The 23,781-nt window shown below is 41.5% G+C and overlaps 1 protein-coding gene and 1 long non-coding RNA gene across 24 annotated transcripts in view; one reads left to right on the forward strand and one right to left on the reverse strand.

Annotated features, from left to right (window-relative positions):
- Positions 1-15,750, forward strand: part of LOC118287094 — a 138,185-nt gene extending 122,435 nt beyond the window's left edge. Inside the window, exons 7-9 of one of the 3 annotated variants that reach the window (XR_007029852.1) lie at positions 6,837-7,040; positions 9,903-11,145; positions 15,456-15,750. This is a non-coding gene — a long non-coding RNA (uncharacterized LOC118287094). Of the gene's footprint in view, positions 1-6,836; positions 7,041-9,902; positions 11,165-15,455 lie in introns of those variants that run through there. The other 2 variants (XR_004785572.2, XR_007029853.1) reach the window with 2 other exon arrangements.
- Positions 4,779-23,781, reverse strand: part of LOC118287080 (calcium-activated potassium channel subunit alpha-1) — a 70,693-nt gene continuing 51,690 nt past the window's right edge. For 8 of the 21 annotated variants that reach the window (XM_047327771.1, XM_035611849.2, XM_047327772.1 and 5 more), the window contains 12 exons: positions 21,339-21,432; positions 15,510-15,633; positions 14,924-15,148; positions 14,349-14,541; positions 13,316-13,429; positions 13,019-13,111; positions 11,943-12,073; positions 10,977-11,171; positions 10,531-10,649; positions 10,201-10,422; positions 9,621-9,622; positions 4,779-7,078 (listed from right to left, as the gene is read on the reverse strand). In XM_047327771.1, coding sequence (XP_047183727.1) covers positions 6,924-7,078; positions 9,621-9,622; positions 10,201-10,422; positions 10,531-10,649; positions 10,977-11,171; positions 11,943-12,073; positions 13,019-13,111; positions 13,316-13,429; positions 14,349-14,541; positions 14,924-15,148; positions 15,510-15,633; positions 21,339-21,432 — 1,667 coding nt within the window. In that variant the 3' untranslated portion in view covers positions 4,779-6,923. The remainder of the gene's footprint in view (positions 7,079-9,620; positions 9,623-10,200; positions 10,423-10,530; positions 10,650-10,976; positions 11,172-11,942; positions 12,074-13,018; positions 13,112-13,315; positions 13,430-14,348; positions 14,542-14,923; positions 15,149-15,509; positions 15,634-21,338; positions 21,433-23,781) is intronic. The other 13 variants (XM_047327773.1, XM_035611855.2, XM_047327776.1 and 10 more) reach the window with 3 other exon arrangements.

Raw genomic sequence — 23,781 nt, forward strand, 5'->3', positions numbered from 1 at the left:
GAGCGAACAATGCTTAATTTCTGACCAGTATTCATACACACAGTAACACACACGGCCATCTTTGTGCTGCAGAAGTGCCGTGCTGAAAAGAGCAGACATTTAAAAGTTTCTGACATGTGTCGCACTGCCATTGAAACACTGCCATTGATGTAGGTGGAGCTGACAGCTTCCCGGCCATTGAAGATGGCTCTGGGACATACCAAGTTTGGTATGTGTCAGCTCTCATTGTTGTCAGGACACATCTAAGTGTAATCGGAATATGTAAACAGCCTCATTAAAAATGGAGTACACGTGAAATATTTTGGGAAGAGTGACAGGGTAAATTTGCTACAACACTTCACTACAACATCTACTTCAGATTATCTTAGAAACAGACTATATGTTCCAATATGCAGGAGTCACGTGGCTCGGACAGCATCGACGCTCCGTATATTTGAATGACAGTGAGCTGAGTTATGCTAGAAAAGAACTGGTTCCTATGTCATGTTGTCCGAGGACCTTGCAGGTAAAAAGTGTTTATTGTTGTTCCATGTAATCTCACTCAAAGGCAGAGTAAAAAGCCAGCACATGGGGATAATAGCTGACATTTTCTGGCACTTTACCCTGGAAGACATTCATGGTGTTGCACTTGATTGTTCATTCGGAAAGTGCCCGAAATAATTGTGTTACTAACAAAAAAAGAGAAAGGTAGAGAGAGGAAATGAATCCCTTGCTCCCTTCTCACCTCTGCACCGCTCGCCAATCATTGCCTGAGGTGTACGTGAATGTCCGATTGTCAGAAAGTTACAGAATTTGTTGGACGACAATCAGTAATTTTAAATATAAATAAGTATAGATTCAAGTGTGTGTGAATCAAAGACTGTACATAATAATTGGACGACATGACAGCTCCGCCAAGCCAAATCATCTTTATCGTCCCCTGGTGGCTGGCTGCAGAAAAGTCATGAAGCCCGCCTCCTTCATGTCAGCAGTCAAACTACATGTTAAACAAATTTTCCCCCAAATCCTTTGACACCTTTGGAAATTCTTGTCACACTTATGTATGTTCAAGTCTTTTTTTCTCCCCGTAAATATTTACAAATTTGATGCTATAAAAATGGGGTGAAACATCATGATCGACAGCTGACACTGACTCACGATTGGTCGAGCATGTGTATTAGCGGGACGTCCTTACTGTGGCTCCGCACTATGATTATGACTGCGCAGACAAAAAAAGCTCAAGATGGCCGCACCTGTATCTGGGATGTTTTTGTTGAGACTCAGTGTCTATCTGTATATGCTCAATGATTAATACACGTGACCTAAGATTACTATAGTCAGGGGGAAATGAAGCAGAGTCAAGCGTCCCTATCTGAAGATCCTGGGTGGAGAGGTGACTTAAAGGAGTCTCATTTCTGGGCCAGATTCACATTAGTGACATTTATCACTGAGAGGGGAGATGGTATAATTAGCTTGTCAGTCTACTTTAGGCTGAGCTGGTGCTCTTTGAGGAGAAGAATGAACTGCAAGCCCAAGGAGCTGACAGCCAGTCGATAATGTGGCAATTAATGTCATAAATAATTCTCCAGCCAATTATATTAAAATGGACCTCACACTCTAAAACAACACTTTATTTCCTATCATTTCATGATGTGCTCGGTATCAAACACCCGGAGCAGATTTTCCTCTTTATTTCTACATATGGTCGACATATGGCAAAGCCATAATGTGAGGCATAAAAATCAGAGGGGCCGTGCAGAAGATTTATTTGTTGATTTAGTTTGCTTTTGACTTATGAATGTCTTCCTTATTGCTGAAGCATCACCCACGGTAAAAAGCAAATACAAAGTGTAAAACCACTTTTAATCAAAATTATATTGCCTCCATGTTGTTAGCTGTATAAAATAGCTACAGCTCATAAAGAATGTGAGTAATTTAATGGCAGTAGTGGTTAAATATATCAAATGCTCCTCGTGGCCTTGGGAGGGTCAAGCCCAGTATGATATATAGAGAAGACTGTGATGGCTGAAGGTCGTGTCAGCTTCTTCTGCATAATGCATGAATCCTGTAACTCTGTCTGACTCCAATCTTCTGAACCTGAACCTTGGGATGAAAATTTTACTAAGTAAATCAGCGAGCATGCTGGCATTTCTATTAACCTCCAGTGTGCTGCTGACACAAACGTGAATCATGGTAAATAATATCTTGCAAACTGTAAATCTTGTTTACAACTTGGGCTGAGAAGTGATGTCATGGGATAGTGCCATCTGTTTGCTGTTTGTTACGGCTAATTCCTTTGCACAGAGGCAAAAGAGACGGGGATTCTAAAGTGCAGAATTATAATATAGCTCAATAAAAACGGAGATAATAATTTGATCGCTTACTACATCTGCTTAAAGCATTTATTTCTTTAAACAGCCCATACAATTCAAAACATCTGCACATAGTGATGATATTTTATTCTATTTATTATCAAAGTTGATCAACTTTATGTTTTTACAGGTTAGATTCAGTTTTTGATGAGTGGTATTTCCCACTTCAAACATGAAAATAGCCAAGAGCTTTGATTTATGCATGCATGGAGTGAAACAAAAGAAAAGGAAATGTTGACCTTTACAGGGAACAGAAAGGGTCAGTGCGGCAACTGTGCCTCGCAGGCAAATTGCCTCCCAGTGCTGGAGATCTATTCTTACAACAGGGTTGAAATTATTATCCTTTGCCATTTGTTTTTTGTCTCAGGTAGAAATAGGGAGAGGCATGATGTTTCTGTCTGTTGTACGGGTCACCTCGCAACCACTACAAAAAAACAAAACAAATGAAGCTGTTGTGGCAGAATTATATTCTATTCAGAGAAATATTTGTGTGGCTGGCGGCGCAGAGAATCTTCACTTTGTTTCAGACGCTGCGTGCAAGTCTACAAGCTCTCCTGCCCTCTTTTATTTCTGTATCAAAGGGTAAAGTAATGCAAAATGTATATGGCCCTTGGCAAAAAAGATGGTGGTGCGGCTCAGTACAGGAAGATCCGTGTGCTAAAAGCTTGAAACATCTGTGTAAACACATGGCCTTTTTCCAACCATGTAGACAATGTTCTCATAGCCTTAAGATAGATGTCCAAGGCAATATACCTTGCCCCGGGGCCACGCTGGGATGGCTTTGAACATCTGAAAAACCTTGAGCTTCAAGCAATATTTCAATATTCAAACTCGATGGCAAAGTATATAGGAGAATTCAACCAATGGCTGATATTTTAATGTTTCTAAGCATTTGATAAATTGTACCAGTGGTTATGATTGTTTCTTTTTTGCCAGATTACATTCAAATGTAAGGGACTTTTATATAACAGGGTTTGGAAACGCAGGGCAAACAGAACGAGAAATAGAGGAGCTTCTGTCTTTGTTGTTCTTTAATTCTGTTAATAGCCCAAGGTAAAGATTTATCTGCTCTTGTCAATTTACCTCAGCCTCAATATAAAGCACCAAGGTCACTTTTTCCTTGCCTGGCCCACAGGATTAAATTGTCATGTCCCTCTAATAGGCAGCACAGGGAATCATTAGTCCAGCTCAGCTGCCTGACTGATAGGCATTTCAGTCCAATCATGGGAGTGTGCCGCCACAGGCCAGCCAGTATTGACACTGTGTCAGGACTGAGAGGGGACGCCTTAATCAGCCAGGACACACTCAACATTGATTTGACAAGCTGCCGTAATGACCCCCTTGTTTTGGTAAAGGATGACTGTTTATCCAGGCTGGCATTGATGCACTTGGAGTGCTGCATTGTCATGGAAACTATTATCACCGTCAGCAAAGTCTGTGCAGCTGGACGAGGGTTGTCTTTAAAGGGGGAAACTCCTGGATTTGTGTGAATGTACATTAACAGCCCAGTAATATCTAATATCTTATCAAGATAATTAAGAACAAAAATAGGCTTGAAACAAGTTAAATCAAGTTGAGTTGATCAAGTTGATTGAATCTAGTATATCTAGTAAAAACTGCTGGGTGTAAGGAAATATCTTGTCAAACATGATTTTGCTTCTTGCAGTGTTTACCCTTTGGGGTTTGTTCCACCTTGGTTGAAAAATCACTGCGCTCGGCTGTCGAAACCATGATTCACCAAGGTTAGATGACACCATTATTGGATTGTATATCATGTTTTTGCTTTTCCTCCGAACTACAGTTAAATATTACCACGGTAGAAAATCAATAATGGTTATTGAAGTCGACCAATGAGTTAGATAACTGTCACTCGATCTCTTACTTTCTAACAAATCAGTGCTTAACTTCATTTTCCTACTTAAATATTCAGACGACGATGCCATCACAATTTGAGAGCACATTTAATGATTAAATCACTAAAATTAAAGTCAATTAAATTAATTTAGCGTTCCTCATAGTTGACATAGGGTGATCGTTCTTTTTCTGGGTTTGGTACATGTTTGATTATTAAGAGGTGGCGACACTGCGGCTGACAGGAGGAGCAGGGAAAAATCAGCGGCTTCTCTGAGAGGTGTTAGACTATAAATATTATTGGCATGCTGACAGTCTCCCACAGCGCCATGGTGTGTAAAATCGTTAACAAGCAACATGATGGGCCCTCTCCATCCCCAAGGTGAGAGGGTGCAGAGTGTTTTTTATCAGCCATTATCCCGAGGGTGCAACGAGGTGTCACTTGATCTGTCTGCTTATCAGAAGAGGGTCTTCTGTCATCATCACGGAAGAAGACGTTACATGTCCCTCTTTGATAGACAAATGTGTTGTCTGTGCCGAGCCTTGCCGGAAAATAAACGACAACACACTGCAGAGCACAATACATCAGCTTTTAATTTGTGAAAATACAAAATGAAATCATGTACAATTTATGTACAAGCCTATTTGTACAAGACAAACTGTATTCATTATTGGGATTATGACATAGTCAGAAATATCAACTTAGCACTGTCATTGTATCCACAAGTTAATGTGCTAAAAAAAAAAAAGAAATCACAAACTAGACCGAATGTCTCTCAACCCCACAGGAACTGGCAAACAAGAAAATCTGTCCCACAATAACACACTAGAAAGAAAATACTTCACATTAAGCTTTACAGATTTATTCGAAGAGTGCATAAAATTGAATTGCAGTCAGACTCTGCTAATGATGATGGATCGATTCAAAAATAATTTTAAGACTTAAGACTAAATTATTTACTACAGTTCTGTTTTTTTTAACTCCAGGGAATTACAGCCTTTAGATTAAGAATACTTTTTGTAGAATGGTCTCTGAGATGGGAACAAAAAGGAAAAAGTACATTTCTCAGTCTCACAGCAAAAGTACATATTGCTTGAAACTAGACTAAACTAGAAGCCTCTTTTCGCAGCGGTGGGTCTTCAGGAGTCCTCCGATGGCTTCAGCACTGCCTGGCACATTACTGGCACTGAGGGAGCGATGGCTTTCATGTTCTCTGTGCCAGTAAAAATGTCAAAACCTCTCTGTTTTTACATTCAACGTGAATCCTCGGCTAGACTGTGACACGTCCTCCGTAGGTTAAGCATGAATTGGATTGCTTGTGTTTTATATATGTATTTATTTTGAACTTTCCTCCCCCTTCCTCGATTCTGAAGTAAAGTGACAAAAGTGCCAATATAGATATGTTCTATTATTCAAATAAGACATGATTAATAGCCTTTCTTGGCTCAGTATTTGAGCATTACGTGCTTACAAACTGAAACAAGTGATTAATCATCAGATGTGTATTAATTGATTGTTTTAGGGATTTATCAGAAATGTAATCCATCACCAAAATGGTTAACCAACACAATCTTAATCTATCAGAACATATAAATAGCCAAAAACACGTATTTTCATGATAGAGCTGTTTTTTACGGATCTATATAAAGCATGAACATGTCTGATTATGGTATTAAGATTGATCATGGAGTTCATACAAGCACTTAATGGCCTCCAAGACAATCCTGTGTCAGGCAGTGCTTTCAGCCAAAGGAGGAATTTAAGGTGCCCACTTCATGCGATATGTGGCTTTCACGTTCACCTACAGACTTATAATATGGCGCCATGCTGTATCATAATATTTGGCTTTGCTGTCTATGGTGTCTAAAGTAAAGGAATAACTGTGTAAGATTTCTGGTTATATTGAAATGTTGCCAACAAAACAGCTCTATCATATTTGGCTATTAACAATAAAAGAAAGTAGACTATTCCCTGTGTTTTACCCCTGGAGCAACTTCACTCTGTAAGATTTCTGGGATTTTGGACATTGCAACCAAACAGTGACATGAAAACATTTATAACAAACGACGCAAAAAAGGCAAAGATAAGACCAATATAAATGGATACAGATAAGGCTGGAGCCAAATGCCATTTACACATGGACGCTGGCCGTCGTAACTGTCACAAATGTTGTGAATTAGCTCCAAATGGCAAAGTAATCACCGAGAGTCAGTCACTGACGTTGCCATCGTGGTGGGATTGCAGCTGGATGTAAAACACTCATTTTTATATACTGTACAGAATCACTCTGCAACACTGGGTAGAGAAAATTAAGTAGTAGTAGTTGTTCTTCATCGAAAGCTACAAAGGCAACTTTTACAATAGCAACATTTGATCCAACAATTATAATAAATCACCTTTTGTAGTAGTTGTAGCCATTTTTACATTGCTCGTCTCCTTTGAGTGACCCTCATTCCCCAAAATGGACCAAAAAAGTTATGGAGTCTGGTCACTACTAAAGTGATAGTTGATGGGTTGGGATGCTTGTCTGTATTTACATTTCATGTATGACTGCTTGTACAACAACTTTGCTGCAGAGAGGTGAATGAGGAAAGTAAGTGTTCGTCTCATCAACTGGTGATTTATGTTTGCAGGTAAGAGGAGATCTCAAATCCCAGTCTGACACCTACATGAGAAGCCTTTGGAGTCCAAGCATCCAGGTGTCAGCGCGGGTCCCGAGCTCAGCACTCGTCCTCTGCTTCTCTGATGGGTGGAATCGAGCTGCTTGTGGATTTACACTGACTGACTTGGTTGACGGCGAGAGTGTTCACAGGCTTGATCTGTATGGTCCTCATCAGGTGGGTATTCTCTGGCTCATCTGTAAACCATGTCTTTTCTGAGAGAGAGACAAAATCATGTGGAGACAAAGAGGGAACATCAGAGGGTTAATGCAACCTGGAGGTCAATTACATTTTCAGTGTCACCACTTTGTGTTTAAAGTGCACACAGAACATTAGGAGGACAGTGTTGAAAGAAGTGGTTTTAATTGATGGTGCGGAAATAGGTTCTGACGTGATAAAAAGGAGCTCTGAGTTGTAGTAAGTATCACTGAACCGCCCATTGTCCCAGTTTTCACCCCTGTAATGTCACTCATCAAGAATGTTTCTCATCTAAACCATACTACCGTTGGAGCATGCTGTTTTGTTAGGTCAGCAGACATGCAGGTCATCACTTAAAAAAGTCAGGATTAAATCCTGAAGTTGAAGTAAATGCTTTTTACTTTCACAATTCATACATTAAGGTCCCCTCCCCCCCCGCAATCTTTTTTAGCAGCTTGAGGCTTTTGGCCTGATGGAACCTTCTTTTCTTATAGAAGGAATTGAGAAGTCTAGATGAATATACTGGCGGTGATTCATCCGCTTGGCAACACCCATGGTCATGCATTTTCATCAGCATGACTTAAGGCTGTGGTCATACGGTACATTAACACATAAAACAGTAGCTACATGTTGCCAATAATAAAACATCCAACATCACTTGTTACAGAATAAAGTGAAGTAGCATCAAACCATTCAGTTGCAATCACAGTCAAGCCTACAGAGAGATGTACTGCATAGGTCACAACCATGCGCTCCTGATGCAGTCATTCGAAAACAGCGAAACTACTTGGCTTTCATTCAGAGGGCAAGATGTCAGCAAGGACATGAATGTGTTCAATGCATTATTTAAGATCATGCATAATCATTCACTTTGGTACCTTGGCCAACTCTATTCATCCTTGTTGCACTTTGGAAAGAGAAAGTAGTACACTGAATGTAAGCTAAATTGGAAATACTAACGTGACCATAAATAACAGAAACTGATCAGAGTCATAAAAACAGATGCTCTCATTACATATGGGTGTAGAGTAGGTTAAACAATAGACTGTGACCAAATAGCTAAAACAAAAGTAAAAAAAAAAAAATGGATCGTGACAAAACATTTCAAGTGCCAAGCAGCCGTACTGTATCCATGCCTATTGCAAGAACTTGGGGGATGATGTTATCCATGTTTCAGGTGTAATTCCGAACCCAAAGAGCAACATGCAGTTAACATACCAAATGTGTTATATATTACACTTCTGTATCAGCAAAAGCAAGGTGGCTCAGCAACTTAATGTCAAATGTAAGGTAAAATGCATTTCTTTAAGCGGAAATAGACAACTTTTTGGCCCAAATCTGTCATTATGGTGTTAAAACTTATTGCACAATCTAAGCCTTGGTTTCACTATGTTATTCTCTTGGCCACCGGGACGCAATTTTCACAGAGAAATGACAACTCACACATAGCTTAACCAAGTGACCACTGACCAAACAATATTACCAACTGGAACCACTAGGGGCACGAAAGTTGTCTGTTGCCACTTTAAATGTGCAATGTATATTCATTTGTGCAGCTCATGTTTGGGTTTCTTAGCAAAGATTACTAACCATAGAAATCTTGTAGTGTTCATTCAGCAGCTGGGAAAATGTAACATCTAAAAATATTTGAGTGTGAATATTTTCTCATAGAAACAATAATATCACAAAGTACTTAAAGAATGCATACCTCTGCCAGTCCTGCAAACTCCTCTTAATGGGTTAATAATAGAGAATGTTTCGATTTTTGTGATTGAAATACACAGTGATGGACAGAAATGCGTATTAACACTTGTACAATATTACGAGTTGTAGTAATTTAAATTCATCATGCTGTTGTATTGCCAACCGTAGCCAACATGCCATGCTCCTGGATTGGGGGTTGGATTCTCTCATTTTTACAGAGTTCTCCAGCGTAAAAGGTAACGGGCAGGTTTGGAGGATGATGATTTTGCTCTATTGTCCCAAGATCTTCTGGGGCAGTTTGTAGCAGAATGTAAAAACATGATCAGTGGCCTATTGTCAGTATGTTATGGTTGGATAAAAATGCAATCACTGGTAATCCACCAAGTAAGAATAACCATGTTGTTAGGCAGTCAAACATTCACTAAAATGCCATGAAAAGGTTTAACAATTATAAAATTACAGTCAGATATGACATTCACAGGTGAACACAAAATAAAAGTGATGGTGTCGTGGCTTTATTTATAGCTGTAGCATTTTCTACTTGTAAATATCTTGACATAATTGATATTTCATGGAGGCTAATAACAATTAAGAAAGAGTATAGCATTCAAATGTTCAAAAGGCCTCAAGAGGACATGACGTTCAATATTTCATAGATATGACAAAATGTGTTTTTTTTTTTTAAGAAGTAAATTAAAGTGCAGTTCAAGTACAATTTAAGTTCAAATAGCACAAACCCAAGTTTCAACAGAGTAAAACTCGTTATGCTTTAAGGTCGAGACCCGATGACCATTGTCACAGAGCAGAAGAAAGCACGGTATGAGTAAAACTAAAGGGTTTTAAAATATTTATCACTTCTTACTCTGAGGGGATATGTTCAGTTCTATAGAGTTGGTCCAAATTACCAATCACAAAAAGGCCCTTTCTTTACATTTGACCAAGGGGACAACATCCTAATCTAAAACTACAGCAGGAAGATTGATGGCGAGTGAGTGGGTGCTCTACACAGGCACCACCTCTCGCCTCAATGTTCTGGAAATTTTTCCTGCTGTTGTGAACACGACTGACCCAAATCATTTCCTTCTGTGTTTTTCATATGTGAACGGCAAACACTCAAATCTTCCGGACATTTTCCAGAGTTCAAGTCTGAAAACTTCATAAGAAACTACAAGAAACACCACAGTGTGAGGAGACCCCCAGGAAAGACCGAAGCCCCTTTGTGTTAGCCTTCTTTACCCCCATGACGGGGGATGGTCCTGCTCAAGGGGCAGCTGTTCTCTGCTGTTATTAAATGCAAACTATAGATATAATAGAAACACATTCAGACAAACATACACACATTGCCTGGACCCTGCACAAGGACCCACAAGACAACACCGTCGACAGGCACAGTTCACGGACATAGAGAGTCAGACAGCTTTAGAGGGGCACATACTTTTGTTTGTCTCGTGAGTCCCTGCTCTTGTTGCGGTTGGTGCGGTTGGTGGTTTGGATAGAGTGGACGGAGGAGCTCTTTTTGCTGGAGGAATGGGAGGAATGGGAAGAGTGGGAGAGGCTGGTTCGAGACTGGCCGGCGTTGTGGTCAAACTGCATCAGGCAGAATATCAGGTCTGAGGGCACCAGCTCAAACGCATACGGCGGATTGGTTATGACATACCTGGAGGAGAGAGGGAACAGATGGGCAGGCCAGTTCTAAATATAGAGTAGGTAGAAGTGATCTTTTGTGGTTCATATAAATTCAAGCACACATTAGGTCCGTACTCACCGTTTGGTGCATTGGCTTTGTGAGTTTAAATGTGCGTCTCGTAACCGGTAGATGCCAAAGCACAGCATGTTGTATGTTTTCAGGGCTTTACAAAACAGGTCACCATAACAACCACCATCCTGCAAGACAGATACACAGTGAAGTACAAGGTCTGTATTTTAACATAAGGCTGTGTGTGTTCTTTTCTACTAACTATTGTAACATATGAATATGAAATGTAATATTGCTGGGATATTTTTTTTCCACTAAATGTACTTATCTGATTATGAATTGATTGGATTAAAATGTCATCGTCACAGAACTCGCCTATTTTCGGCCATAAAATCCCTTTTACCTGAACCCTGAATCACAGCCTGTTAGTCTGAGTCATTTGACTAAAGTCAGCTCCCATAACACAAGCAGACAAAGATGTGCTTCGCCCCCGGGTGACAAGACCAGTCACTTACCCCCAGGTCGGCGAAGGGCCCGTCGTACAAGGCCAGCTGTGCCACGCGACACCTGTCCCTGTTCGCCAGGGTCTGTGGCGTGCTGTAGCCACCCCGTAACGCATTCTCCTCCGCCAGCAGGCCCTCCAGCTCCGGGGTCGCGCCGCCTGTTACCAGCGTCCGGATCAAGGTGAGGATATTATCATTGAAGTATGTCTGAAGGAATGAAGGTAGAGGGGATGTGAATCCTTAAGCAGGCGCCAACAAAGTCACAACTGAACCTTCTCAAAGTGCCAGCCAGCCTGAACGGTGCTATCTAACTCTTCTCTGTCACGTCACATTGCGGTGTACAGCGAGTGAAAAGACAGGAGAATCCAATTACTTCAGGTTACTCTCACTCCCCTCAGAGAGAGAGAGAGACGTAGGAAGTACATGAACACATTCGTGCTGTCCGGGCATTAACATGTTGAGCCCAAAGATGCACTTTGCTCAGTGTAGTTACGTTTTTAAATTCAAACCTGTAATTGCTTTGTTATTTTTAAAGAGGGCAAATGTCTGCCCTCTTTTTTTTGTTGTTGCTCTGCAGTCTCTCGTGCCCCCCCTGCTTGTGCAGCACAGTGACATCTCCCTCTGCTGCTGACAGCCCTATTGACTAAGATGATGGATGAGGGCTGTCCATTAGGTAGCATTACCTTTGTCTACACTGGAGCGCACTTGACGGCAGCTTTGTTCTAACCTCACTCAAACTGAAAGGCAGACAAATGAAGCCATCATACCTACAAGTTCCAGTCTTGTCATCTATTGTTTTAATGGGAGCAGAGTGCGCCTACGTTTTTTGAAAGGGGGACCAGAGGTATTCTGCTATCTGTCCTCATATCAAAACAAGATTTATTTGTATATATCAGGTCACCGACTTCACTCTAAGCTTCCATCACCATCTCTTTATAGCTACATTTTTGTGCGTATGTTAAATTGATTGTGACTTACAGCACTCATTAAGGAATCCAGCACACTGACTGCAAAGGCTGTCCCACAGGCGAAAGGCTGAGTGAGGTATAGCTCCGTGTCGGGGTCGTCGTCGTCATCTTGGTCCAGGAACTGAACATTAGAGTCATTCACTATGGGTGTAAATGTACATTTCATTAGTTATTTAAATTCTGCTTGTTTGTGTTCCGCACACTTAAACCAGACCTCATGGTTTTGTTTGTAGTTTCGAAAAATAAGCATGAATTGTGTGATTAAGCATTCATTGATGTGGAGAGTTGGGCACAACGGTCAGTAGCTGCAGATATGGACTGTATTAGAACATCTGTTTAACAAATTCTCCTTAATATCTTTGTTCAGAATTTGGACAAAACTGCAGTTTTTTTGTTTTTTTTCAATCAACTGAAATCAAATAGTCGGATGATCGTGTTTGAACAACTAGCCACAGCTACATTCCATATCCAGGCGATTCATGCACAATCATAACACCATGCATATCGTCAAAGCTCCCGGCCTTGATTCAAAGTCCTCCTGAGGTCAATATCTGTAACACCAATAAGCCATTGTTTGTCTTACAAATCCAAGACAGAACTTCCAATTACTTGAACGTGCATGTCAAAACAAATGAAAGCATCTCATTGCCCCAGAACCTTCTTTGAAGATGTCTTTGAGCACAAAAACATATGCAGTAGCTGGAAGAAAGTAATGATGTAAAATTGAGTTTGAGAACTGCTACTTCTGTGAGGACAGAAATAAATGTCAGTCATATCGACAGGGCTGAGATGAAAGAAGGGCCAGAGAATGTGATCCGACAGGAGATGCTATGAAAACTGCCACGAGGACTTGTGAGGGATCAAAGGCCTTGTAATTCTTAGAAAAATAAAAGGGAACAATTTTGCTTTGAGATAAGGGGCCAAAACAAGACAGGCAATTTCAACCAGAACCAAGGGTAAAATGTGCTCAAAGTGATGCTGTGGGAATGGACTGAGCCCCTTGTGCAGCGAGAGAAATCAAAAGAAAGCTGATATGGAGGCAGCAGCAGTTACAACACTGCAGTACAGGACAGAGGCACTTCTTACCAAGCTCAGTTATCATTTGTATGCTGGTCCCACTGCTTTTATCCTGACTGAATGAAATCACAGGCAGTGTTTTGCCCGGCTTTGCTAATGGTGCTAGACAAGTGTTGAGGAAAAAGAGTTACTGGAGCACGTCAACAAGGGACAAAAAAAAAAGTCTCAACTTTTAGTATAGTTAATCAAGTGTTGACAGCCTATAATTGCAGAAATGTGTTTTCACATCTGTTTACTACTTAACCGTTAAAAAGAAAAATTAAAAACATGCAGCATATCAATCATCTGACACCAACTAAACCGTACCAAGTTCTGTGATGATGGGAATATTCGCTCCAGTTGTGACAGAGGTCTGCCTCACTAATCCATGGACGGGGCTGTTTTCAGGAGAAGATCTATCCATCCCTGGTGGTGTGAAGCCTAAACGGACACACAACGTAACATAACATAAAGCACATCATGTTATGCAATATTCAATACTTCATCAGAGGCTGCAAACGGGCATATCAGCAGAACTAATACACTGGGGCTATTTCATCCACTGCTAACGCATTAAGTTGCTGAGTGCGATGTTAGTGTACTCCTGACCAGGTCCAATATTAGTCTATATATAATAGATGTGACATACTGCTCATTTTGTTTCCCTCAGACTGTGTGTGCATGGAGATGGAAACCTTTTACACACACGCGCGCACGCACAAAGAAAAGCATGTGTACTGTACATTTCCTGGACCAAGGAAATAGAAAATAACTGACGCAAGATTGAATTCAGATTGACTTGACATTCCTTGCTTTCCTCAGACTGACAAGTAAGCACATTAAATCAATGATGCTGTATGTATTATACATGGGCCCTGTTTTGACATCCATCATTTACTGCTGACTAAGGCAAACGCGAGGTCATACATGTATTACAGCAATAATGAAATTGGCAGGGAGTTTTTTCTCTCTCTCTCTCTCCTCAGGTCAAAAGGTTTCCAAAAGCATTTTTCTCAATGACCATTATTGAAGGCCATCACGAGCCGACTGATTGTGCCATATTCATGAATTATACACATTTCTTTCTTTCTTTTTTTGACAAAAGCAGTCCGAGATATTGGAAAAAGTATAGAATGTGAGTAAGCCAGGTGAAGCTGCTGTGCCAACGCTGTGCTGGTTGCCACCAATTAGGTTTGTGAAGAAAGCAGTTGTTATAGTAACCTGAGGAAGAGTCAGTAGGGTTTACTGTCAAATGCAGTGACATGGGGTCAGCCAGGCAGCACCCAGTGAGCGATATTCTCTGTGCCAGCGCCCTGTCCCTCATAGGCAGTGCAGTGAACTATGATAGGGCACTCCTTACCTTGGGAATTAGCCTGCAAGACCCCGATGCTGTCGTCAAACAGCATGGATTTGATGTTGAGTGACGCCAAGATGCATTCTTTGTCCTGCAGTGATGCGTCGTCAATATTGTTCTGATTGGCTGACAGAATGACACACATGTCACAGAGGTTGATGTTGACAGCCCTCAGATCTGCCCGACTCAACGGTGTGCCCTTTGAGAGGAAGTGAAGGGGAGAATTTGTTATCTCTTTGATGATGATGAAAAAGTCTGTAAATGTAACTTTTGAATTTCCATTTTCATCCTTGAAACTTTTTTTCAACCCAGTGCCCTACAAAATATTATTACATACAACTTATTTCCTTTGTCAGATATGTTGTTAAGGACACCAAACTGACTAAGTGTGACATTTTGACACTGAACAAAAGTCAAATACAGTCGATGGTCATGATACCTGTAGTCACATCTTGCATGCCGTGTGTTTAATTTCCCCCAAATTATGAGCTTAGTCCTTAAGAGACAGGCTTGTTCACTTTGTCATACCTGTGACAGTACTGTAGATAAATGTTGGACATTGGCCATTTTGGTTTACTCACCGGCAGAATAGAAACTTTTGGAAAGTTGTGAAGAGTCTCCCACTCTCGCTTCAGATACTCCAGGGAGCCGACAAACACGATGTGCTTCAGCTCATGGTAGTGAAAGTTGCTCGCTCTCAGGGGCATGACAAAGTTTCGGAGACCGATCAACGCCGATTTCACATCTCCGAAAATGCACACGACCACATGACCGCTCAGAACAGTCATGGCCGCCTCGCTGCGGGTCTGAGACGAAAAGAACGGACAAGGATGAAGGATAAAACAAAGATGTTCATGACTGAAATGTTGCGTAAACAAATGGTAATGCTTTCTCATCTTTTACTCGCCTGCTCACCCAGTGAAATATAGCACCTGGTTTATGACCGCAATAGACTATGAAAGTCATTTGAATAATGGCATGTGTATTAGTATAAGAAATGTTCTATGTAAAGGTCCGCCATATACCAAATGACAAGTCAGACACCTCATTAGAGTGTTTAAGTGCCCTGTCAGCCTCTGATGGTGCTTTGTGACATGACACATCTGTCACCAGGCAGAAGAGTGTCAAGGAAAGATGACGTGTGCCGCGTCGAGGCGCAGAACCCACCAAGATGACCTTCTCGATGTCTTTGGACGGGCACCAGTGGAACATCCCCGTGGAGTCGTATCTCTTTATGTTCTCGTCCATGCTCTCTATCTGCTCGTTCCCAGGGACGAGGAGCGGGTCGTGTCTAATCAAACAAGAGACGGGAGGGAGGAAATAAAAGAACATCATGAGACACTGCAACTCTGGATTGAAATGAACTGGTTCTTGGGATTTGACTGTTAAAGCCAAAAAAGGAAATAAACCTGAGAATAGCAGGTTTCATTTTTTAAAACATTCATCAATAGATCATCAAATTTTAGGGATCTCTTTTTTAAAAAGTGCCTTTTTTCCATATTCCTCTCTGTACTCCTGTCAGAGGCCATCTGCAGAAACGCCAAACAACACTGCTATGTCATCAAGCAGAGCGACATCAGCAGCGGCAGCCAGGCGGAAGGAGATGCCAGCAACACACTGCACTGACTGGCATGAGCACGGAGACGCAATTTCGCCCCCTTTACTGCTTACAGCTTTTGACTTGGTGCGCTTCGCCGTAAAAGCTCTAACAGACCAGACTTTAAATATTTCAGCAATTTGCCCAATCATATTTGCTTTCTAAAGTGACGGGTATTAATTTTTAAACAGAGCATCAGAACTACATAAACTAATTTCACTGCAGGCACAGTGGTGAGTGTCATCCCGGACTACACTGACCATAGTGGTCTCCGAACATGAGTACCTGTCTGAGTGACACGATGGTTTAAATTCTTTGAGATTTACAAGTTTTTCGTTACCAAAAGCAGCATCTGAATTTCAAACCATTCCGAAATAGAAATTCGATGAAAATAAGTAGATTTATTTGCAACAAAAAACTAATCCAAAGGAAAATAGTTTCAAATAAAATACATGTTATTGTAAAAAAATCAAATAAAAAAATCTATGTAATATCTTCTTCGATAGGTATGAACTCCAGATGCATTATTTAATTTAAAATTTCCACATGTCGCAACAGGAAAATCACAAGGTAAAAAAAATGAATAAATGAATGGGTCTTTCAGTAACACGCGTGCTCTTCCTGCAATGACATTTTAAAAAGTCTGCCAAGAAAAAGGCATATTCCTTCCAATTTTTATCTGAAGTATTTAAATTTCTGAAGCTTTTAGCCACAAAAACATTAGTCCCGAACCATTCCATTAAACTCATGTGGTTCTATTGTTACCAATTCAATGCACTTCCCATCTATCCATTTTCTTATCTGTCTCCCATTGTTCAGGGGCTGTAGCCTTTCCCAGCATGCATTATGAGGGAGGCAGAACATATGCTGAACAGGTCCTCAGTCTATCACACAGCTGACACACACACTGCACAAAGACTGACTCATTTGCACACTTACAGGCGATTGGCGCTGGCCAATACAACTAAAATCAATAGCACAAAATGAATTAAAATGTACGCATGTAAAGTTATGAATCAAATTGTAGTGATTTTTTTCTCTTCATCTTATTCTGTTGACAGTTAAAATTACAATTTGCTTGGAATCATTGAATCATTAAACACAATTTGCCAGAACAATGACATAGACCGATCACATCATCACATTAGGATTCCACTGGAAGTCAATAAATGATGATATTGATTAACTGCCTGATTTGAATTTTTCTGAATGCCCGACCCTGCATGTCAAGGCAAAGCCATGCAGACAAAAGGGGAACATGAAAAGTCGAAATCAGTACAACCAGCCAACGCAGTCAAACAGAACCAGTGGTATCTACGGAGCCGTGTGCTGCCCAGCACAATTCCCCTTGCACTAAATCAACTTTGTCAGATTGAGATCACAGTTGAAGATGTTATCTCCTGAAAAAACACAGACAGCAGCCTTCTGTCTCTGTCTGAAACCTTTTAAGTTCCTCAAGTCTTCTGCCCGTAAGAAGAGCATCTCTCTAATCCATGTGACTACTTTAAAAGAATGCTACCTTGAGTAACACGTTAAGTATGCATGAAAGTGTCAACTGAAACTAGCATCCCTCAGGCTCCGAGAGGCTGAAGCCAAAAACCCCCGCCTTTGGGCTTATATACCCTGAGGCAAGACCTGGATGTACTTTCAAGAATAGAGGTAGTTGGAGAGGAAAATGTCTTCCCTGCCACGTTTGGCCTCTCAGACTCGGATCTGTCAAAGCAATTTTAATTTGAAAGGCCACGGGGTGTGCAAAATTAAATTCTTCGGTTGAAGGTTTGTACACATTATATTTTAAAAGTGCAAAACTTTTAAGTGTACAATGTAGAAGTGGGAGGAAATATCACCTCGTATAAGTTCAACACGCTGAAACCTTCAACTCCATGCTTTTTTCTATACATTGCTGTAGTAACTGATGTTCATGATCGAGGCGTTTCTACATTATTTGTAGGATCAGTTACAACTGATCATCTAGAAAATATCAGAAAGTAGAGATAGGGGAGACGTGGTGGTCCAATAGTTAGGGTGCTGGTTCCTAGTTTGACTTCCAGCCGGCCGCACTATTTATTGCATATAATTCCACGACTCTCTCACCCTGTTTCCTGTCTCTCCCTCCCTCCTATCAAATAAAGACATAAATATGTTTCTTACATTAGAAACCTATAATAGCAGTCAGTAGAGTTCATTCCTCCGCCAGGGGCCAACAGTCCCCTTAAATTCAATCAAGTCACACCAGATTGCAAACACTCATATATATCAGTTCCCTAAATATGGCACATTTTTCCATCAAAATCCAACAATTATTCCTGGAGAAATCATCGTACAACATTTCAAAAGATCCACCCCTTTGTCCAGATCCATGCCAAAATTGAATTGCTTCTCCCCTGGTCCATGGCCCATTCTTCCACCAATTTTTGCAGAAATCCTTTCAGTAGATTTCAAACCATTGGACAGGGGCAGAGACATAACCTCCTTGGGGGACTAACCATTCACAATAATGTCTTCCACTTTATTGTCTTATCTGACGAGCAGGCACAAACCTTTTCCAGTCACGACGATGTAAAACAGAATAAAACCTCTAAAATCCTCCTCCTGAAAAGCGTGGAACCAAAACATGTTTGGGATCTCTGCTTGATGACTCAAGTCCAAGATCTATTTCTTGTCAATAAGCTCATTGATTGGTTCAGCCTAGTTGTCCCCGACAATAACCTTCCATAGGTCTCGTTGAATTCTATATCATCAAGTTCTTACAGGACTAAAAGCATTTAGTGGCTTTACACCTCAGCTAAATATTTCATCAGAAGTCAAATGTTTCACCACTCACTCAGCGGAGCCGCTGTCACTTCAGTTTGTCCTTGTGGAGATGACTGGTGAGGCAGAGCTCTGCCAGGATAGCTATCGCTCACTGTCAGCCATGACGGCCTGTCACTATCCTGCACTGCCAATTGCCTCAGCTGTGCTGTAGCAGACATGACGTGTATGTCACAGTGCGGTCCGATGTGACCAAACGTGTTGTGACATCCCACAATTAGATGTGTCTCATGACCCTTCAAGGAGCCTGTGGAAATGGTGTTAATTTCAGTGAGGTCGTCATCGCTAAGTTCCAGACAGGACGTGTTAGTTTGCCGATACATCTGGAAACAGGAGACACTCCGCAGCCGAACGCTCTCTCCCTCCGTGCGGTTTGTTTCGCTACGCGGAGCTGACGCGTCTGTGTGCGTGTCACTTCAGTAAGCACACTTCTAAACATTCAAGATGATCAGCGCCATAATTCCGCTGCTTTAGTCGCTAAATGACACGCCGTGGTTGCAAAACATAAGGCCAGGTGTCTTCTGGAGGAGCGTAATGACAGCTGAGAGACACATAAAGTAGCAGCTAGACGTGCATAATGTGAAGATTTTCTATTTCAGCCTCACTGCACTGGCTCACTGTAAACCCGAGCAGGCAAAGTCTGAAAATCCCTCCCCTCATGCAAACTGACAAAGGCTTGATCTTCAAAACCCACAGCCAATCTGTTGGTCATTACTTATTTACAGAGGCCTTGAGGCCGCAGGTCCTGTAAAAACACATTTGATATAGTATACACCCGGATGTTTTTTTCTCTGCTTGTTGCAATGAAGTATCCCTTAGGCTACCGCAGTGAATCCCTCTCCGGCGTGTAGGAAGCCAACACGCTGCATGAAACAGCACATCCACCTGTATCGCTCCATGCATTAGCATGGCAAGTGGATGGATTGGTTTGGTGGGCTGATGTTTAGCTGATGGCTATAGCATTGGAAAAAGCCTGGGCTTTACTCCAGGGAGTTTGGAAATCACCCGGAGCGATTCAACCCTCACTCCACTTTGAACCAAGTCAAAAACAAGGGCGAACGCCATAGAGGCCATAGATCAAAGGAAAATTAAAATGAATGTATGAACTATGCACATATACGCTCCTTTTAGATATAATATGAATAACTACTGATCTGCATTGTATCTCACAGTAATAAACAACATAGACATTTGTGGATTAATTGTGCCAAAGTGCCAAATGATTAGCTGTCAAATTAGCAGTGGGGACATAAATGTTTTAATAAAATTCAATCTATATGATTCCACTTTGGCTTCACGTTGGGCGGCAGGACATCCCTGTTGTATGCCGTCTTTATAACATGGCACTTAATGACAGTGACTGCGACTATTATCATCCTTCTAATGGCCTCTTGTTGGATAACGTTGTTATCTCCAGTCAAAATCAATAAGGGCGAGTTTAATTTTACAGGACAAGATAAAAGCAAGGTAGCATTTGAATTCACCTTTCATCGCGATGATACATATCATCTGTGGCCTTACGTGCTGAAAAGAGCTCAGAGGGATCCGACAATAGATGAATCGCCCTGGGCTATCTATCCTTTAGAGCCTCTCTGACTGCCTGGCTGTCATTAGTGCCAGGCCTGTTTAAGATGCTGTAGTCTGTGGGTGTCTCATGAAACCTCGTGGCACAGAGCCCCTCTGCAAGTCTGACATGTTTTCCATGAAAACAGGGGGCACGGAAAATGTTCTCTTAGATGTTCTCCTTTATATATACTGTGGAGTTTTGAGAATATTAAAAAATCTGAGAAAGATATGACAGCTGTTGTTTGTTTTCTGTACATAAAAATGCAAACCTATTGGAAAAGGGTCCTCAATCGTGCACTGATCAATATTCCTACATGAACAAATTATTATTCACAGTGTGAATTGGTGTCGCGTGTTATGACGAGCCCATAGAGATTTATCGCCAGCGTCAGACTCTGCAATTACCCTAAACTTTACGTCGCATTTTTAGTATCTTTGAACTCATTGCTCTGGTTTTATGGCGCACAACTTTACTGTTTTGGCTCGATTTCGCCGTGAACCCCGGCCCGCAGCAGACAGATTTTTTTGTAACTTAGAAAAACAACAACTGAACATTACCGACACAGCACCAAATGGCGGACAGTCGATTGCCGCTTTGAGACATGCACTGGAGTGCGGACATTTGCGTTCTCACTTCAGCGCAGACATTTTGTTGCTCCAGAAATGTTCCAAAACTTTTCGTGCCAGGCCCGTAGTAGAGTCCATCCTGGAAAACCCTCCACGTGAAGGGCAAACTCCAGAACATGTGTGGACTCAATTTTCTGGACATTTTGCAAATCTGCTAATGTTCACGGCTATTTGGTGAGAACAGCGAAGCATTTAGCAGCAAAACAGGCAGATTTTAACACACTTGTCTTCGCTCCTTAATGAGGTGATAACATATCAGAGTTGTGTTTGCGGCATCAGAAGAATTTTGACCAAGATAAGTTCTCAAAGGGAATTTTGTTTCAAGTAAAAAATAAAAAAAGGAATCCTCAAAGCACAAACTAATAACACAGTCAGACGCAGCAGACACGTCCTACCTCATTATCTTGGGCGAGGAGTTCGGAGAGTTCCTCATGCCTCCATTACGTTGCTTTTTTTTGGGAGACAGTGTCGACTGCTGGTCCTCTTCGACTGCAACAAAAGGCATCGGCATGAGGGAGGGAATTCTCAGAGGACACGCACACAATCCACGTATCAGTAACAGTAAAAGAGCGGCACAGCGTGAGTTGAGTTTAGTGAATTCAAAGCGATCACACAGTCACAGAGAGACAGAGTGGGAAGTGATGTTGATGATGATGAGTGGACAGGACACTTTAACAAAACAGTCCAATCATTTGCATGTTTGTGTATGAGGATGCAAACATGCAACTGTGCCATCGTCAATCAATCATGCCAAAGTGTAATCTGCTAATCCGCATAAAGTAATCCCCATATGTGCAATTTTTATGATTCAGATAATAATGGCACCACAAATACCTCACATTGAATTAGGATTCTTTTAAGTTTTTTGACTCCTTTTTTGGAACAAATTTATTTCTCTATTGGCTACGCTAATCAGTCACAATCTCGTTTGATAAAGATATTAACTGGTAAATATTGAGCATCCAAAATCATACACACGATTATTAATTAGTTCAGTCCTTGCGCCAGAGTGATTTATGTACAGCTGAGATGCCCCTTGGACCTTGTCTTTATCACGGCACAAAACTGCACCGAGCTCTTTACATGAAACCCTCGAGCGAAAGTAATGAGGCAAATATTTTCACGAGCAAATATTTGAGTTGAGGAAAACAAATCCACTCTGTGGCTGCCCACGGTAAAATCAATACAAGCAGCGAGAAAAGGGTTTTCGCTAATTTTAGAAGCCATCATTTAAACTGGGACAGGCTCGTTACAGGACATGGAAAATACACTTCAAGGGGGGTTTTTTTTTGGTTTTTTTTTTCAAAAAGTGAAAGAGCTTCCATATAAAATAATATCAAAGATCATGCTCCTCTGCAGATGAACACAGGACTTCAAACACTGCTAACATGTCTAACAGTGACACTATAATGGAAACTGTACAAGGGCGGGGGGGGGGGGGGGGGGGCAGTGCAGAGGGAAGCTCCAGCAACACTGGCCCCTTCACATCTTGCTCGGCCTGTTCAATATTTAATGTTTCACAGCTGACAGCTGCACACACTGGGTCATTAGTAAGGAATGCTACACATGCAACCACTCCAGCCTGGCAAGCACATGCTTTGGATGTGCTGTTGTCGAGCGCAGGCCTGCCAAACACGCCGAGGGGGAGGGGGACGCCAGCCCTTACGGTGCCTGTGACTGAGTGTGGCGTTATTGGAGTGACTGGGGTGGTATCTGTATTTCACCGGCAGGCTACGTGCCCGCTGCAGCCGGCTGGCCTCTTCTGCCAGCCTTGGTCGCCGGCCCGCCCGGCCCAGGTCCCTGGAGCCCATGAAGCTCAGCCTCAGAGCAGAGGCGGGGGGCAGCAGGCTTCCCTTGCGGTTGTTTACCAATGGGACCGACGCGGCGGCGACTCCGCTACGGGGCCCCCTACAGACCTCGTCTGAGTTGTTGTTGTTCAGTTTAGCGGACTTGTTTTGGTCAGTTGATGACTGGATAAGGGGGCCGTCGTTTACTGCTAAACGAAGAGGAGTCAGAATCAGCAGCTGTACAATTCGAGTTAATGGGTTGTTTCCTTTTTTTTAAAAAGGCTTGTTACATCCAAATCACAAACCCCTAGTGGTATCTAGACATGTTAATAGCTTTGGTTTTAATGTGCCAAGTCGTCTGACATTTCTGCCTCCATCCAAGTACGATGGAGATGAATTAAATTTCATTTGTGGTCCTCGTAGCATTACAACATATACAACTTATATTTGAAAGAGTCAATTCCTCAGAGGAACCAGTCCCTATGAAAACTGTTCTGGTTTTGTAATTAGAGGCTTGTTTTTTTAAAAGACATATTGCTGTTGAGTCTTTTTTATATCATTATGTGTTGAAGCTGTGCAACATCAATTGCATTGGGTGGAGGCAGAAATCTCAGAGAGAGATATTTCAGAAACCTGAAACAATCTGCATGTGTGGACACCACGGTAAGATAACATAGAAGGAAAATGCTGGCTTTGTGATTTGCGTGGACTGGCTCTTTAATTCTTCACGTTAACCACAGGACAGGACTTGATTCAAACTGACTTCAATAAGACCTGCAGTGTGTATGTTAATAAAACATCTTGTGACTCTTATCATAATTAAAGCACAATCACTGGTTTTGGGGGGTAATTCTTTCTGGCACAAGAATGCTAATAGCTGAATAATAAAAAACTCATTTTTATTAAACACCACTTAACCACTTGCTATGGCCACCAATGAAATGTGGGATTTGACATTTACTCTGATATTTATAATAAACATGAATTAATAAATATGCTTTCAGGTGTTCCAGCATTTGTTATGCCATAAGAACAAGGAGGTGACACTGTG

Source organism: Scophthalmus maximus, chromosome 16, assembly GCF_022379125.1.
Source record: "Scophthalmus maximus strain ysfricsl-2021 chromosome 16, ASM2237912v1, whole genome shotgun sequence".
Taxonomy (NCBI): domain Eukaryota; kingdom Metazoa; phylum Chordata; class Actinopteri; order Pleuronectiformes; family Scophthalmidae; genus Scophthalmus; species Scophthalmus maximus.